Consider the following 15,781-nt stretch of genomic DNA (forward strand, 5'->3'; position numbering starts at 1 on the left):
ACGCACGGATGCACGCCAAGACCGTAGGATCCTACGCAGTGCCGTAGGGGACCGCACCGCCACTTCCCAGCAAATTAGGGACACTGTTGCTCCTGGGGTATCGGCGAGGACCATTCGCAACCGTCTCCATGAAGCTGGGCTACGGTCCCGCACACCGTTAGGCCGTATTCCGCTCACGCCCCAACATCGTGCAGCCCGCCTCCAGTGGTGTCGCGACAGGCGTGAATGGAGGGACGAATGGAGACGTGTCGTCTTCAGCGATGAGAGTGGCTTCTGCCTTGGTGCCAATGATGGTCGTATGCGTGTTTGGCGCCGTGCAGGTGAGCGCCACAATCAGGACTGCATACGACCGAGGCACACAGGGCCAACACCCGGCATCATGGTGTGGGGAGCGATCTCCTACACTGGCCGTACACCACTGGTGATCGTCGAGGGGACACTGAATAGTGCACGGTACATCCAAACCGTCATCGAACCCATCGTTCTACCATTCCTAGACCGGCAAGGGAACTTGCTGTTCCAACAGGACAATGCACGTCCGCATGTATCCCGTGCCACCCAACGTGCTCTAGAAGGTGTAAGTCAACTACCCTGGCCAGCAAGATCTCCGGATCTGTCCCCCATTGAGCATGTTTGGGACTGGATGAAGCGTCGTCTCACGCGGTCTGCACGTCCAGCACGAACGCTGGTCCAACTGAGGCGCCAGGTGGAAATGGCATGGCAAGCCGTTCCACAGGACTACATCCAGCATCTCTACGATCGTCTCCATGGGAGAATAGCAGCCTGCATTGCTGCGAAAGGTGGATATACACTGTACTAGTGCCGACATTGTGCATGCTCTGTTGCCTGTGTCTATGTGCCTGTGGTTCTGTCAGTGTGATCATGTGATGTATCTGACCCCAGGAATGTGTCAATAAAGTTTCCCCTTCCTGGGACAATGAATTCACGGTGTTCTTATTTCAATTTCCAGGAGTGTAGAACATAAGTGCTGCGCCCGACTGGTCGCTGCCCAGTTCTACAAGAAGCCTCAAGATTAGCAACCTGAACAGGAGCATCAACTGTATTACTTCACTTGTATTAGGAATTGTATATACTGAAGAACTTGCTTATTGTTTGTCGTCCTTTGCTTGCAACACATCTGTTTAACACAAAGTTAAATATTGTTATATTTTACATTTTGTAATAAATGTTGTTTGAATGTTGTATAGCAATCCGAGAAAGCAGGTTTCCTAGACACCCCATATTTTGATGGCTACGCAGGATTGAACAAACTGTGTACTGCATGTATTCAATGTATTCAAATATTTGAATAAAGTCATTAACAGACTTGAGCTTACTGGCAGTCCTGTGCTTAAATAAAAGTTTCTCCCCTTTATTAACCTGACCATTTGTAGACAAGAATTTGGAAGAAAAATCAAATAAATTTTAACTGCTATGTGGAATGAATTCCTCACAATGTTTGTCTAAAACCTAACACACTTTTACTTCAGGGCAATAAATATGATTCCTACGAAAAAAATTGCCAAAACTGCTATTTTGCAGTGAAATGCATGAGAACATCGCACGAGTGTGCAACTTAAAATATGGCCCCCACATTGGTGGGTCTGGGTAGATCACTGCAACCAGAGCCCGGGCCTGATGGGGGCTTGGGGCCAGTCCTAGGCAGTCTAATTTTTTAATTATCATTACTTAATGCAAACTACAAAAAATAGTTTGGATATTTTTTTAACAAATGAAATTTTAGAAGATTCTACAGTTAATCATGGCCCAAAATTTAAAACAGATATTTATGACAAATTGCTTATCATAAATGTTTAATAAAATTGTCACTAGCAGTTATTGTCATTGCGTTTGTTAGTGAACTTATGTGTGTATTAATACAGTAAGGCCCGTTCCCCTACACATCCCCTCTTATCAATCGCATCTGCCCTCCCTGTCTTGGGTATTTTCTGACTAGCCATTTCCCTTCTTCCTCTCTGCTCTATAAACAGGCACATTGCGTATCAGTTGGAGTCCACCAGTCAACTCCATGTGACATGTGTTAAATTCTTCCTTTTTGCCTGCTGCTACTGTGAGTGATTATGTTTCTTTGGTTAAGTTTCACATTAAGTTATTTTGTATATGAGTGTTTTGTTTTGATACGATTTTAATTATGTGAAAATATTATTGAACAAGATAAGGTAAGAGTAACTTTTACTAATAATCCAATTTGAGAAATGTAGATTTGTGTTATAAATAAATATAGTCTGGCAGGAACATATTGTTTCATTTCAGATTACATAACACAACATGTTAAGATGTCAAGCTATAAACAAAATCTGTGGCTTTGAAAAGAAAGCTGTCATAAGACAAATTAGGAAAAGCAGCTACAGGTTGTCAGACTATTACAAATATTTGTAGTGTCATGAAGATGAAGAGTTACACAAAGTTTAGCCCCATGAGACAGCAGCACCTACAACAGCCTCAGGTAGCCAACTTTCATGCTCAGTCGTTCAGGCAGTTTCAGACTAAAAATATGTACAACATATCAAACAATAACAAGACACTTTCAATTCTGAGCAGCTAACTGAATCAGAGGAAACAAAAAACAATAGAAATTGTCTTATTGTACACCAAGTAATGAAAAATATGCTAATCTAGATCTTAGCACAAATACTGATGACACAAACACTTGTATTTTGGATAATCCTGGTACTTTACCGCCAGTGACGAGTGATACACTGTGACAGGAAATATAATCATCTTACACTTTTTTCTCAGCTTTTCAGATCAGATCAAAGTGTTTTCCACATTAAGAGCTTATATACTACAGTCTACTTTGAACAAAATCATATCATAAAACCTGTAATAAATGGACTATCAGATCATGACATGCAGCTCCTTGTTTTAGATGTAAATTCTAAGCAGTTTATCAAGACTGCTAAATCTGAGTACAGGAGAGTAGTCAATCAACCAAAAATTGAGTGTTTTAGAAAACTGCTCAAAGATATGAACTGGAAAGATGTTTATAGTGCTCATGACATGAATGAAAAATATAACACATTCATGAACAATGTCAGTACCATGGTTGAAACCTGTTTTCCTCTAAAAGTTACTCAAATTAAACAGAAGTCTATAATAAAACCATGGATTACACAAGGAATAAAGATTTCCTGTAAGACAAAAAGGAAAATGTATCTGTCGACCAACAATAGCTCCAATGCTGATGATTTAGCTAAATACAAGGAATACGGTAAAATATTTAAAAAAGTAATTCAGACATCTAAACAAATGCACTACGAGAAGAAGATAGCAATGTCAGGGAACAAAATAAAAACAATATGCGATATAGTGAAAAATGAGACTTGTAGAAACAGAAAGGAACAGGAGCAAATAGCATTAAGGGTAGATGACACATTAGTAACCAATGGGTATAGTATGGCAAATCTATTTAACAAGTACTTCATATCCGTTACTGATAAATGGGATTGTCAGGATCAGTAAATAACGCCCTTGAATATCTGAAACTAGCCTTTACAAATAGCTTCAGGTACGTGAATATGTCACTCACTTCACCGAAAGAAATAACTTCCATAATAAAATCTTTAAAAACAAAGCATTCTAGTGGTTACGTTGAAATATCAACAAAGTTAAGTAAGGCATGTTCTTGTGAGTTTAGTACAATTCTAAGTTACTTGTGTAACCAGTCAATTATAACTGGGACATTTCCTGGCTGGCTAAAATATGCAGATGTTAAGTCTCTATTCAAGAAAGGGGATAAAGAGATACCATCAAAGTACAGACCGATTTCACTTTTGCCAGCATTCTCAAAAATTTTAGAAAAAGTAGTGTACAGGCAGCTTCTCAACCATCTGACCACAAATAACATATTATGAAGAAAAATAACATATTATCAAGAACACAGTTTGGATTTCTGAAGGGTTCTGATATTGAGAAGGCTATTTACACCTACAGTGAAAATGTACTTAATTCATTAAATAACAAGTTACAAGCAGCAGGTATTTTCTGTGATTTGTCAAAGGCATTCGATTGTGTGAACCACAACATCCTTTTAAATAAATTAGAATTCTACGGTGTCACGGGTAGTGCTGCAAAATGGTTCAAGTCATACCTCGCTAACAGGAAACAAAGGGTGTCAGTGAAAGGGACTAGTGAATTAAGTCATCAGTCATCATCAGAATGGGAAGAAATTACATGTGGTGTCCCACAAGGATCCATCTTAGGGCCATTGCTTTTTCTTATGTACGTTAATGATCTCTCATCAGTTACACTGCTAGAAGCAGAGTTCATTTTGTTTGCAGATGACACAAGTATTGCAATAAATAGTATGTAGAGTGTAGTTCTAGAAAGATCTGCTAATGATATTTTCATGGATATTAATAAATGGTTTAAAGCCAACTCATTGACATTAAACTTTGAAAAGACTCACTACATGCAATTCAGAACCTGTAAGAGGTTTCCACCCAGCATATGCATAAAGTATGAAGAAGAGCAGATAGAAGAGGTTGACGGTCTTAAATTCCTGGGATTACAGCTTGATAATAAATTCAGTTGGGAGGAGCACACTACAGAACTGCAGAAACACCTTAACAAATCTGTATTTGCAATTCGAGTGTTAGCAGACATAGGTGACATAAAAATGAAAAAGTTTGCATACTTTGCCTAATTTCATTCCATAATGTCATATGGTGTAATATTTTGGGGTAACTCTAAGTCAAACAAAAGTTTTCAGAGTCCAAAAGTGTGTAATACATATTATTTGTGGAGTAAATTCACGGACGTCCTGTAGAAACCTCTTCAAAGAACTGGCTATACTAACTACTGCCTCTCAGTATATTTACTCCTTAATGAAATTTGTCCTAAATAATATACCTCTTTTTCCAACAAACAGCTCAGTTCATACATACAATACCAGGAACAAAAATGATCTGCACAAGGACTTAAAAGCACTTACTTTAGTTCAAAAAGGGGTCCACTACTCAGGAACACTCATCTTCAATAATTTGCCAGCAAACATAAAAAATTTAGTTACAAATGAAGATCAGTTTAAAAGGAGCCTGAAAGACTTACTAGTGGCCAACTCCTTCTACTCCATTGACGAATTTTTTAATAGAAACAAATGATGTACTGTATACGAGGTTTGTCTGGAAAATACGTATAAAAGTTGAATAATAACTTTATTTTACAATTATTCAGGTATTACAATATGGTCTCCTTCAAAGTACTCGCCCTGAGATGCGATACACTTCTGCCAACGCCGTTTCCACTGTTGATAACATTGCTGAAAGTCTTCAGTTGTGTTGTTGTTCAGTTGCAGTGTCGTTTCCGCCTTGATGGCTTCCACATCTCCCAAGTGCTGCCCCCAAAGCACCATTTTGCATTTCGGGAACATTAAGAAGTCACACGGGGCTAAATCGGGTGAGAAAGGCGAGTGGTCTGTAACAGTGATTGAGCTTCGGGCCAAAAACTCGCGCACAACGAGCGACGTGTGAGCAGGCGCATTGTCGTGATGAAGGATCCACCTGCCCCCTTATGCCAACTCCGGTCGAACTCGGGCCACACGAGCTCTGAGACGTGTCAGAACTTCAACGTAAACATTTCCGTTCACTCTCTGACCGGGAAGGACAAATTCCTTGTGAACAATGCCCCTAGAATCAAAGAAAACAATCAACATTGTCTTCACATTGGACCTTGATTTTCATGATTTTTTTGTTCTCGGTTCTCCTGCTAGTTTCCATTTCTTGCTTTGAGATTTGAGCTCCACATCGAATTCGTAAAACCAGGACTCGTCTCCAGTGATGACTCGGTTGAGAAAGTCCCCTCGTTCCTCTGCTTCCAACCAATCCTCACAGCACTCAACCCTCTTTGCTTTCTGTTCTGGCGTCAAGAACTTCGGTACGATTTTCGCACACAATTTCTTCATTTCAAGTTTGTGTGTCAGGATTTCGTGAACGATTGTTTTGGGGATTGACAGCTCGTCAGCAATCATTCTGACTGTCAATCTATGGTCTTTAAGAACACAAGCCCGAATTCGTTCAACATTTGCATCGGAACTCAATGTCGACGGGCGTCCTGGGCGAGGGTCATCATTCACTTCTTCTCAGCCATCCCGGAACCTTTTTAACCACTTGTTCACGGTTGGTTCCTTCAGAGAATTGTCTCCGTAAACCTGTTTCAAACGCTCAAAAATCTCACGGCCATTCTTGCGTAGCTTTGCAAGAAACTTGATGTTGACGCGCTGTTCCTCAATCAGAGAGAGCTCCATGCCAACGGCGGATGAAAAAAGGTAACTGTCAACAAGCTGCTGCACACTCCCACCTTCACACAGAGTACTCTCACTCGAACTGAGCGTTGATGGGACTGATTACAGCAGTAGTCCCACCTGGCGGTGACTGCAACTTGTAACATAAAGACATTATTCAACTTTTATATGTATTTTCCGGTCAAACCTCGTTCATTCCTACTATTAGTATTGTTATTTCAGCTTTTTTTTTTTTTTTTTTTTTTTTAAAAAAAAAAAAGAAGATATGTTCTACATCCACGAGGATCTCCTCAGCACGGAACTATGGAACGAAAAACTAATGTAATCTAATCTAAGTCTTCCAATCAGAAAAGGACCCGATGAAGCTTTTCAACTCCATACATGAGAAAAAATTTCAACCAATTTTTCTGAACCGATGTACTGCAATTAGACATTTTTGTACAATTCCAGTAATAGTGTCTATGGCTGAACTGTCTTTTAGTAAACTGGTAAACACACTAAAAACCTTGCAAAAGAGCACAAGAACCAAAAGTTGTCTTACCCATCAGCAATTTTAGCAACTGAGAATGAATTTTGACTTTCCTGACGTAACTGATGATTTTGGTTAGAAGAAAGTTCAGAATCAATTACATGGAAGGTTACTTGTACATTCAGACTTAAGGCAAAAAGTAAGGACACAGAGTAATGTGTAGACAAATTAAATGAGCACAATGAGGTCTGCCAAAAATTACTTTTTTCAATTAAGAGAATTACCTTTGCCACAAAGAAGGTTGTGAAAGTGCAGTATGATAATCTGCAGCAATTCACTATTTGAAAACTACTGTATTGAATGACAGTTATTAAACTAGGTCATAAGAAATTTAATATATAAAATTTGGTTAACTTGTAATAAAAGTTCACATTCTGACTCATTTAAAGTTTAAACTGTGCAAAATTTTATAAATAAATGCGCTACCTTTAGGAAAGCTATCAAACTCTCATCATGCTCTCCTTTCTCCCAAAGCAATTTTCCTTTTTCCAACCATATTTCCGACTGGCTGGGATCAGTAGCTGCTGCTGCATTTAATGCAGCCAGAGCTTCTTCAAATTTACCATCTTTTTTCAACATAAGTGCTTCAAGTAGTAACGCAGATGATTTGTTCTCATTCCCTATTATGTCGAAACACTTTCTTGCTTGTTCAAACTCATCTAGAGAGATGTATGCTCTTGCCATACAGATGAGAATGTCAGCACTCAAGCCATAAGATGACAAAATCTGCAAGAAAGAAACCACACAGGAATCTGTAAGTGTAGAATTACTTAATTATTATACACAAATGTCACACACTGTACAAAGATAAATCTTCTATTCCATTTTGGCATTGTAGTGCATACTAGGATGCAATTCAGGATACAGTATAATTTACTGCAGTGTACTGATGTGTGTTTTCTAATTTTTCATTGGGCTGGCTGACTACACCGTGCAAACATTGTACATCTGCAGTTCGTATCGGGCGAGGGGTTATGTTGGGTGAAGTGGATGAGAGGTGAAACAAAGGATGTAGGGTGAAGGGTGAATGGTGGCTAACAGCTGGGAGGGGGAGAGAGCTGATGCATGGGACAGCAATGTGGCACGTGCACCAGTGATCTCCTGCAGTTCACAAAGATGTAGGGGAGTGGACTGGGAGAGTAAGAGAGAGAGAACGGAGGAGGGAGGGAGACAGAACAAGAGTAGGGGATATTGTGAGGAAGAGTGAGTAGGTGCAGAATGAGTGAAATTAGCGTCGCAGGGCAGGGGGCTATCAGAGACTGAGGTCAGGAGGATTATAGGATCAAAGGATGCACTGCAAGGACAACACCCATCTACCTAGTTCAGAGAAGCTGGTGTTGGAGAGTTTGAGAAGTAGCTACTGAAATCTAGCACGTTGTGCTAATCTGTATGTTCCACCACTGGGTGGTCAGTTGTGCTCTTAGCCACAGTTTGGCAGTGCCTGTTCATCTGAATGGACAGCTGATTGATGGTCATGCCTGCATAAAATTCTGTGCATAAAGTGCAGCAGAGCTGGTATGACTGCTTTAACAGGCCTATGATAGGGAAGGATAAACCTTTGGTGGGTTTGGAGTAGGATGTCACAGTAAACTGCATTGGAAAGGTCTTGTGCTTTGGTCTTCCATTGTCATGTGATAAAGGGTTAGGAGAGGGTGCAGTGTAAGAATGGATTAGAGTGTTGTAAAGACTGGGTGGGTGGTGGAGTTACACTACAGAAAGGTGGGAAGACAGTACTGATCAAGGATGCCCTGAGTAGTTGTTTTCGAGCTTTAGATTATTTCCCACAGCAATGTTCTCAATGAAGATAGATGAACATAGTGCAACAGCATTTAGAATTTGGTTTTAGATCTATCTTCTGTGATTTAGAATTAAAAGGTATCTGACAATTGGAACTCATGGTCTTGGAGTAGGGCCTTTGATTAGTAAGCAAAATGTCATGGGTTCCAGGTTTGCTTAAATTTTGAATAAAAATTGTCAGCAATGGCAGCTGAAGATTTCTGACAAGAAAAGTCATCCTTGTTTTCCCAATGGCCTTGTCAAAGACTGTGGAGGAGTGGACAAAGGTTGGCCTTTTCAAAGAGAGTGGACGAGTGGACAAAGGTTCAGGGCACTGCCTTTCTCTTGGGCTGGAAAACCATCAAAAAGGTGGAAGAATCAGCAATTATTAATGGCATGAGCATGTAGAAGGCTATGCACTAAGGACACATGGGCTAATGTGTAGCCATAGTACGTGTGGTCTGTTACTGGAAAAGTGTGATGGTGATTTCTCCATTGGTAGATCTTGGATTAGTCCCCCATTTGGATCTATGGGAATGGACTGTCAATGGGGGGTGGTGACCACGAGAAAAAGATGGAATACCCAATGAAGGGATAAAATTCTATGAGTCAGGGCATGGAATGTCAGAAGTTTGAATGCAGTAGGAAAGCTAGAAAATCTGAAAAGGAAAATGCAAAGGCTCAATCCTGATACAGTGGAGGTCAGTGAAGTGAAATGGAAAGAAGATACGGATTTCTGGTCAGATGAATATAGGGTAACAGGACCAACAGCAGAAAACGGCATAATGTGAGTTTGGTTCATTACGAATAGGAAAGTAGGGCAGACAGTGAGTTACTGTGAACGGTTTAGATTAGAGAGCAAACCAATGCTGACAACGATAGGTCAGATAAACACACCAATTTCGTAAGCACAATAAGAAGAGATTGGGAAGTATATGAGGGTGTTGATCTGGTAATTAAGTATTTAAAGGAAAATAATAATCTAATAATTGCTGGGGATTGAAATGTGGTTATAGGGGAAGGAATAGTAGAAAGGATTATGGCAGAATACTGGCTACAGAGTAGGAATGAGAGACGAGAAAGACTAACTGTATTTTGCAATAAATTTCAGGTAGTAATAGTGATTACTTGGTGCAAGAATCATAAGAAGAGAGAAATGATTGGAAATGACCTGGAGACACACGAAGATTCCAAATGGACTACATCATAGCCAGATGGAACTTTTGAAATCTGATACTGGATTTAAGACATACAAAGGAGCTGATACATACTCAACCATAATTCAGTAATGAAGAAGAGTAACCTGAAGTTTATGAGAATCATACAGAAGAATCAGTGTGGAAGGGAAGTGGGATACAGAAGCACTGAGGAATGATAAGAGGTGTTTGCTAACAATATGGATACTGTGATAAGGAATATCACAGTAGGCAGTCCTGTTGAAAATGAGTGGACATCTCTAAAAAGGGAAATCACAGATGCTGCACATTCGGACATGAGTACAAGGAAGGTAACTTCTAAGAAAACTTGGTAACAAAGAAATACTTCAACTGGTTGACGAAAGGAGGAAGTACAAAATTGTTCCGGTAAAGACACGAATACAGCAATATAAATCATTCAAGAATGAAATAAATAGGAACTGCAGGGCAGCTAAAGTGAAATGGCTGCAGGGAAAATGTTAAGAAATCAAAAAAGAAATCATTGTCAGTAAGACTGACTCACATATAGAAAAGTCAAAACAACCTCTAGTGAAATTGAAAGCAAAGGTGGTAACATTAAGAATGCAATGGGAACTCCACTGTCAAATGCAAACGAAAGAACAGATAAATGGAAAGAGTACTAAAGGCCTAAACAAGTGGGAGGACTTGTCTGATAACGTTTCAGAAGAAGCAACTGGAGCCAACAAGTGTTGATATAGGGGATCATGTATTAGCGAGTTACAATTTAAAAGTGCTCTGGAAAACCTGATGTCGAATCAGAATTTATAAAATCATTAAAGGGAAATAGTAACCAAATTACTATTCCAGTTGGTGTGTAGAATCTATGAGACTGGCAACATGTCATCTGACTACTGGAAAAATATTATACACAATTCCAAAGATAGCGAGGGCAGATAGGCACAATCAGCTTAACATCTGATGCATTCAAGCTGCCGACAAGAATAACATACAGGAGAATGGAAAATAAAACTAAAGATCTGTTAGATAATGATCAGTTTGGCTTTAGGAAAGGTAAAGGCATCAGAGAAGCAGTTCTTACTGCACTGGATAATGGAATCAAAGATGAAGAAAACTCAATATACACTCACAGAATTTGTCTATCTAGAAAAAACATTTGACACTGTGTAATGGTGCAATATGTTTGATATTCTGAGAAAAATGGGAGTAAGCTAAAGGGAAAGACCTGTGATATACAATATGCATAAAAACCAATTACAGGATCTGTTGTATGGAATGAACAGTCTACCGGTAATAAGTACAGAATATGGATTGAGAGTAAACCAGAAAAAAGATAATAACAAGAAGTAGTGGAAATGAGAACAGTGAGAAATTATATCAAAACTGGCCATCATGAAGTAAAAGAATTAAGGAATTCTGCTATCTTGGTAGTAAAATAACCCACAATGTACGAAGCCAGGAGGACATAAAAAGCAGGAAGTAGTGTACTGGTGTCAAACATAGGCCTTAATTTGAGGAAGAATTTCCTGATAATGTACATTTGGAGCACAGCAATGTACGACAGTGAATTGTGGACAGTGGGAAAACCAAAACAAAAGAGAATCAAAGAGTTTAAGATGTGGTGCTACAGAAGAATGTCGAAAATCGGGCAAACTGATATTAGAAGGAATGAGGTGGTTCTCTGCAGCATCAGTGAAGAGGAAAATATGGAAAATACCGACAAAAGGAAGGGAGAGGATGGTAGAGGGTGTCCAGCAAAGGACTCCCTGATTTCAAAATTAAATACCTTGAAAACTACAACTGATACATGTGTGCAATGATAGGTATGTTTACTGTGAAAGTTCTGAGAATTTTACATTTAAGTTATACAGAAGTTTCAAAATAGTTCTAAAAGGTGCTGTATGCTGTGCAGCTCATATAATATCAGCGTGCACAATTTAACTTGTACTCTGCAAGCAGTCCCTTCAATCACATCAAAATCTTTTCAAAATGCCCACCACCCGCAGTACAGAGGTGGCACAAACAAAAGTTGAAAGTTGCCATCGTATCTTGTAGTATCTTAATGGAAATGGATCCATATGCCATGCAGATAGACGATTCAAGCTCACCCAGTGGGATGGGATGGGTTTGTAGACGGTGTCTTTTAATGTGTCCCACAAAAAGTTATCACAACAAGGAGTCAGATCATGTGAATACAAAGTTCAATCCAGGCCTGTGCCAGTAAATTTGCAATAATCCAATGCAATGACTTTATTCCTAAAGTATTCATCATTACAGTGAAACACTTGTTCGGTGCGATATGGTCTTGCTCCATCCTGCATGAACCACTTGGTGCCTGGTCAGTCCTGCAGTGCTGGCCGCGTGGTGACAAACTGTTACAAAATTGTAACATAACATTCACTAGTGATCATTTCTCACATGAAAAAGGGGCCAATAATGCCTCTGCTGCATACCACAGTCCAAACAGTAACTTTGGGAGAATACAGAAGTTCCACATCACACAAATGGGGATCTTTGAAACCTCAAAATCACCAGTTTTGTTTATGCATGACACCATTCAGAAGGAAGTGATCGTCATCTGTGAACCAGAAGCAGCCAACATGAGATCCTTCATTACCAATCATTGTGAAAATTTGGTTTGCAAAGTCAGCTCTCTGCTGCAAAGCTTGTACAGATATGGCCTGGGGCCAATAATCCCCTCTAGATCACCAGCCACACGGTCTGTACACTGGAATTTGGCAAAGAGCTTGCAAATGGTTTTTGCACAGGGTTTTTTTGGAACATTAAATCATGTTTGAAGCTTGTGCCTTGCTCCTGTAGGTTGGTGAGCTAACATGTTATATTTTGTTCAAAGGAATAAATGACTTGAACCTCTTTTTTTGGTTCACAAACCTCCTTTCACATTTCAATGGTGGAACTCATTGCTCAGAGCTGCAGCATATTATTTATAGGCATTATGTATTGTGATTACATTACCATCTGTCAGCAGATCACCGAACTATTTCGAAACTCTTATATAAAATTCTTACAGTTTTCACAATAAACATAATGTTTTTTGCATTTTTCTATCAATCTTAGTTTCTGAGATATTTACGTTGAAATCAGACACACTCATTATGCTGCGAAACTGTCAAGAATCTCACCTGGCCATCTGTTAACAACAAAATATCCCAACCAATTAGATTCAGGTCATACAAGAAAAGTACCATAACATAGGACCATAAATAATGAATCAGTAACAGTGCTAATACACAAATAACAAGAATGATGGGAAGTGAGTTGTAAAGCAGACAATATATAAAAAGGGGGGATGGGGGAGAAAATTAAACAGAAAGATGGATCAAGGATGGACAACTACAGGGATTAAAATATCTCAAGTACTCTCTCACTCAGAGGACAAGCAGTAGTCAAGAGCCGAAACTCCTTTAGCACCAGTATAGTAAAATCCTTCATTCGGATATTAAGATGGTGTAAAACATACACTGAGGAAGAGAGAAAATTACTTACATCACTAAAAAGTGCTAATTCTCGTTTATGATGGTGTTTCTAGCAGAGTAGTCAAGTCTTCAGCTAACTTAGGAGGACTATTATTAAGCTGTCTTTCAGTCATTAACTCAGTGTAGGTTTCTTGACAGATTTAAATTATATTTAGCATGCTCCTCTATAAAACTGGAGATAAGCAAACCACTTCTAATTACATGTGCATTTCATTATTCCTATTGTTGTAAAATGTTTTTGAGACAGTGGCTTATGATAGAAGACCAACTCATTTTTCGGAGAACTTGTTTAACTGCTACCCAGTTTGGCATTTGTGAAGGGTTCTCCACACAAGACTTCACAGCTGAAGTTATGGCACATCTAAACAAAAAATATTACTCTGTTGGTATATTCTGTGACCTTACCAAAGTGTCTGATTGTGTGGGCCATAAAGTACTACTTAGCAAACAAATTTTATGGCAGTAATGACATTTCATTAAAAAGCGAAGGTTACACTGAGAATACGAAATAATATAAGATTCTGGCTTTCATTGTGGGTTTTGTAGTATACTGAACAAATAAGACAATACTGGCACGTTTTGATTATGGGTTCTATAGTATACTGAACAAATATGATGATACTGGCACATTTTTGTCTTTACGGAGGTTGCAATGAATAGAGAGACAGTAAAAAGAAAAGTTTGTGACAAACCAGCATCAAGCAGTACTAGTTTTGTGAAGTGTTGCTGAAGTACTTCAAGTATCAAATAAATTAAAAGGAAAGACAAAAGATGCTTGCTTGGTTTCACTGGAAACTATGAACTCACCTCCTCGCATTTGCTGACAGCTTCCTCACATTTTTCTCTACCTTGCATACACAATGATTTTACAAGGGCAAAATTCAAGAGATGTTTCATATCTTCCTGTGGCTGGTTGAGATTTACTAATTTTGATAGTGCCTCTCTAGCACAGAATTCTGAATCAACAAAACAGTATGTTGCAAGGTAGCACTGGCACAGCAAAACATAAACATAACAAGAGTTTGGCATCATTGGTACCACTGAAAAAGCAATAAAAATTAGCTGCAGAGCCAAAATGAAACAATCTTTCGGGCTTTTTTAATTTCTAAGAGAAGGAAATCAACTAACTAAATTTCTCTCTCTCTCTCTCTCTCTCTCTCTCTCTCTCTCTCTCTCACACACACACACACACACACACACAAAAAACCAGCTTTAGCTTTTCCCTTACAAAAACAGAAACTACCAGTAGTACTCACCTTGTTTCAATACCTCACAGGCATCAGTAAAGCTACCATCATTAAAAAGTTTAGCACCTTTTGCAAGCAGTGCTAGGCCTGAGTTCTGGTTTAGGGCAAGAAGTCTAGTAATGTAATCTTCAATACAACTGTTAACATGATTAACAGATTGAAGACAATGTACTGTAGCTTCACTGTAACATTTGCATATCCATTCTAATGGATATTCCATTTTTTTATACAAAAGATGCATATTTATTGCTTCATTCATAAGTTCCTTATACTTTTTACACTTATAAAGTAATTTTAAGTATTTCTTGTAATAGTCCTCCTTTTCCTCTTCCAAATCATCTTGCAGGATGAGAGACAATGCATCTTCCAGCTGTTAATAGACAGAAAAAAAAGTTTGAATTTAGTCTAGCAAACATAAAAATTTTATGCACTTGCAGGAAAGAAAGGCTGCTGCTGGATCGCTGACCTTTGTGAAAGTAACACACTTAGCAAACAAAATTCATTTCACTATAGTAACATCAATAATACAGCATCATCAGTGTAAACTGTAACACAAAGGGCACATGTGACCGAAAGAACTTTACACTACAGATTAGGAATGTCACATTACTGACAATACACCAGTGATAAAGTTTGCAAAGCAATACATAATCTCTGACTGACATTAAAGTATGGTGTGAGGCCGCCAAATACTGTAATCAGAATGAATACATAAAAAAAACAAATACTGACTGTGGAATTGCCCGCACGAGGAACCACATGTTACACTCTAAAACCTCAAATGTAAAGGCAAAATCAAACAATGGAAAATACAGGCTGGAATAGTGAGAGCATTATGAAAAGGATAGATTGCTACTTACCATATCGCAGAGATGTTGAGTCACAGACAGACACAATGCAAAAACTACTAGACAAGTAAGCTTTTGGCCAGGAGGCCTTCCCCTGAATTGGACAACGCGCGCGCGCGCGCGCGCACACACACACACACACACACACACACACACACACACACGTGCAATAACTATCTCTGGCAACAGTGGCAACAGAGGACAGCTTTGGCAGTCGCAGACAACAGTGGTCATGTGTGTGTTAGCTGTGTTTGTGTGAATGTATATATGTTGTCTAATTCAGGAGAAGGCCTTCTGGTTGAAAGCATAAGGTTAGCAGTCTTTTTGTTGTTCCTGTCTGAGACTCAACATCTCTGTCATATGGTGAGTAGCAATCTATCCTTGTCATAATACCATCAATATACATAGGTTGAGATCACACATACTATACAATGTCACCCTCAAACA

At 39.0% G+C, this 15,781-nt stretch overlaps 1 protein-coding gene across 1 annotated transcript in view; it reads right to left on the bottom strand.

Annotated features, from left to right (window-relative positions):
- The window catches only part of LOC124612407 (tetratricopeptide repeat protein 37), a 161,029-nt gene that overhangs the window by 127,753 nt on the left and 17,495 nt on the right, over window positions 1-15,781 (bottom strand). The window contains exons 5-7 of the mRNA XM_047140599.1: window positions 14,496-14,856; window positions 14,047-14,279; window positions 7,218-7,517 (exon numbers count right to left, since the gene is read on the bottom strand). Of these exons, the coding sequence (XP_046996555.1) occupies window positions 7,218-7,517; window positions 14,047-14,279; window positions 14,496-14,856 (894 nt within the window). The remainder of the gene's footprint in view (window positions 1-7,217; window positions 7,518-14,046; window positions 14,280-14,495; window positions 14,857-15,781) is intronic.

This window comes from Schistocerca americana, chromosome 4 (assembly GCF_021461395.2).
Source record: "Schistocerca americana isolate TAMUIC-IGC-003095 chromosome 4, iqSchAmer2.1, whole genome shotgun sequence".
NCBI classification, from domain to species: Eukaryota; Metazoa; Arthropoda; class Insecta; order Orthoptera; family Acrididae; genus Schistocerca; species Schistocerca americana.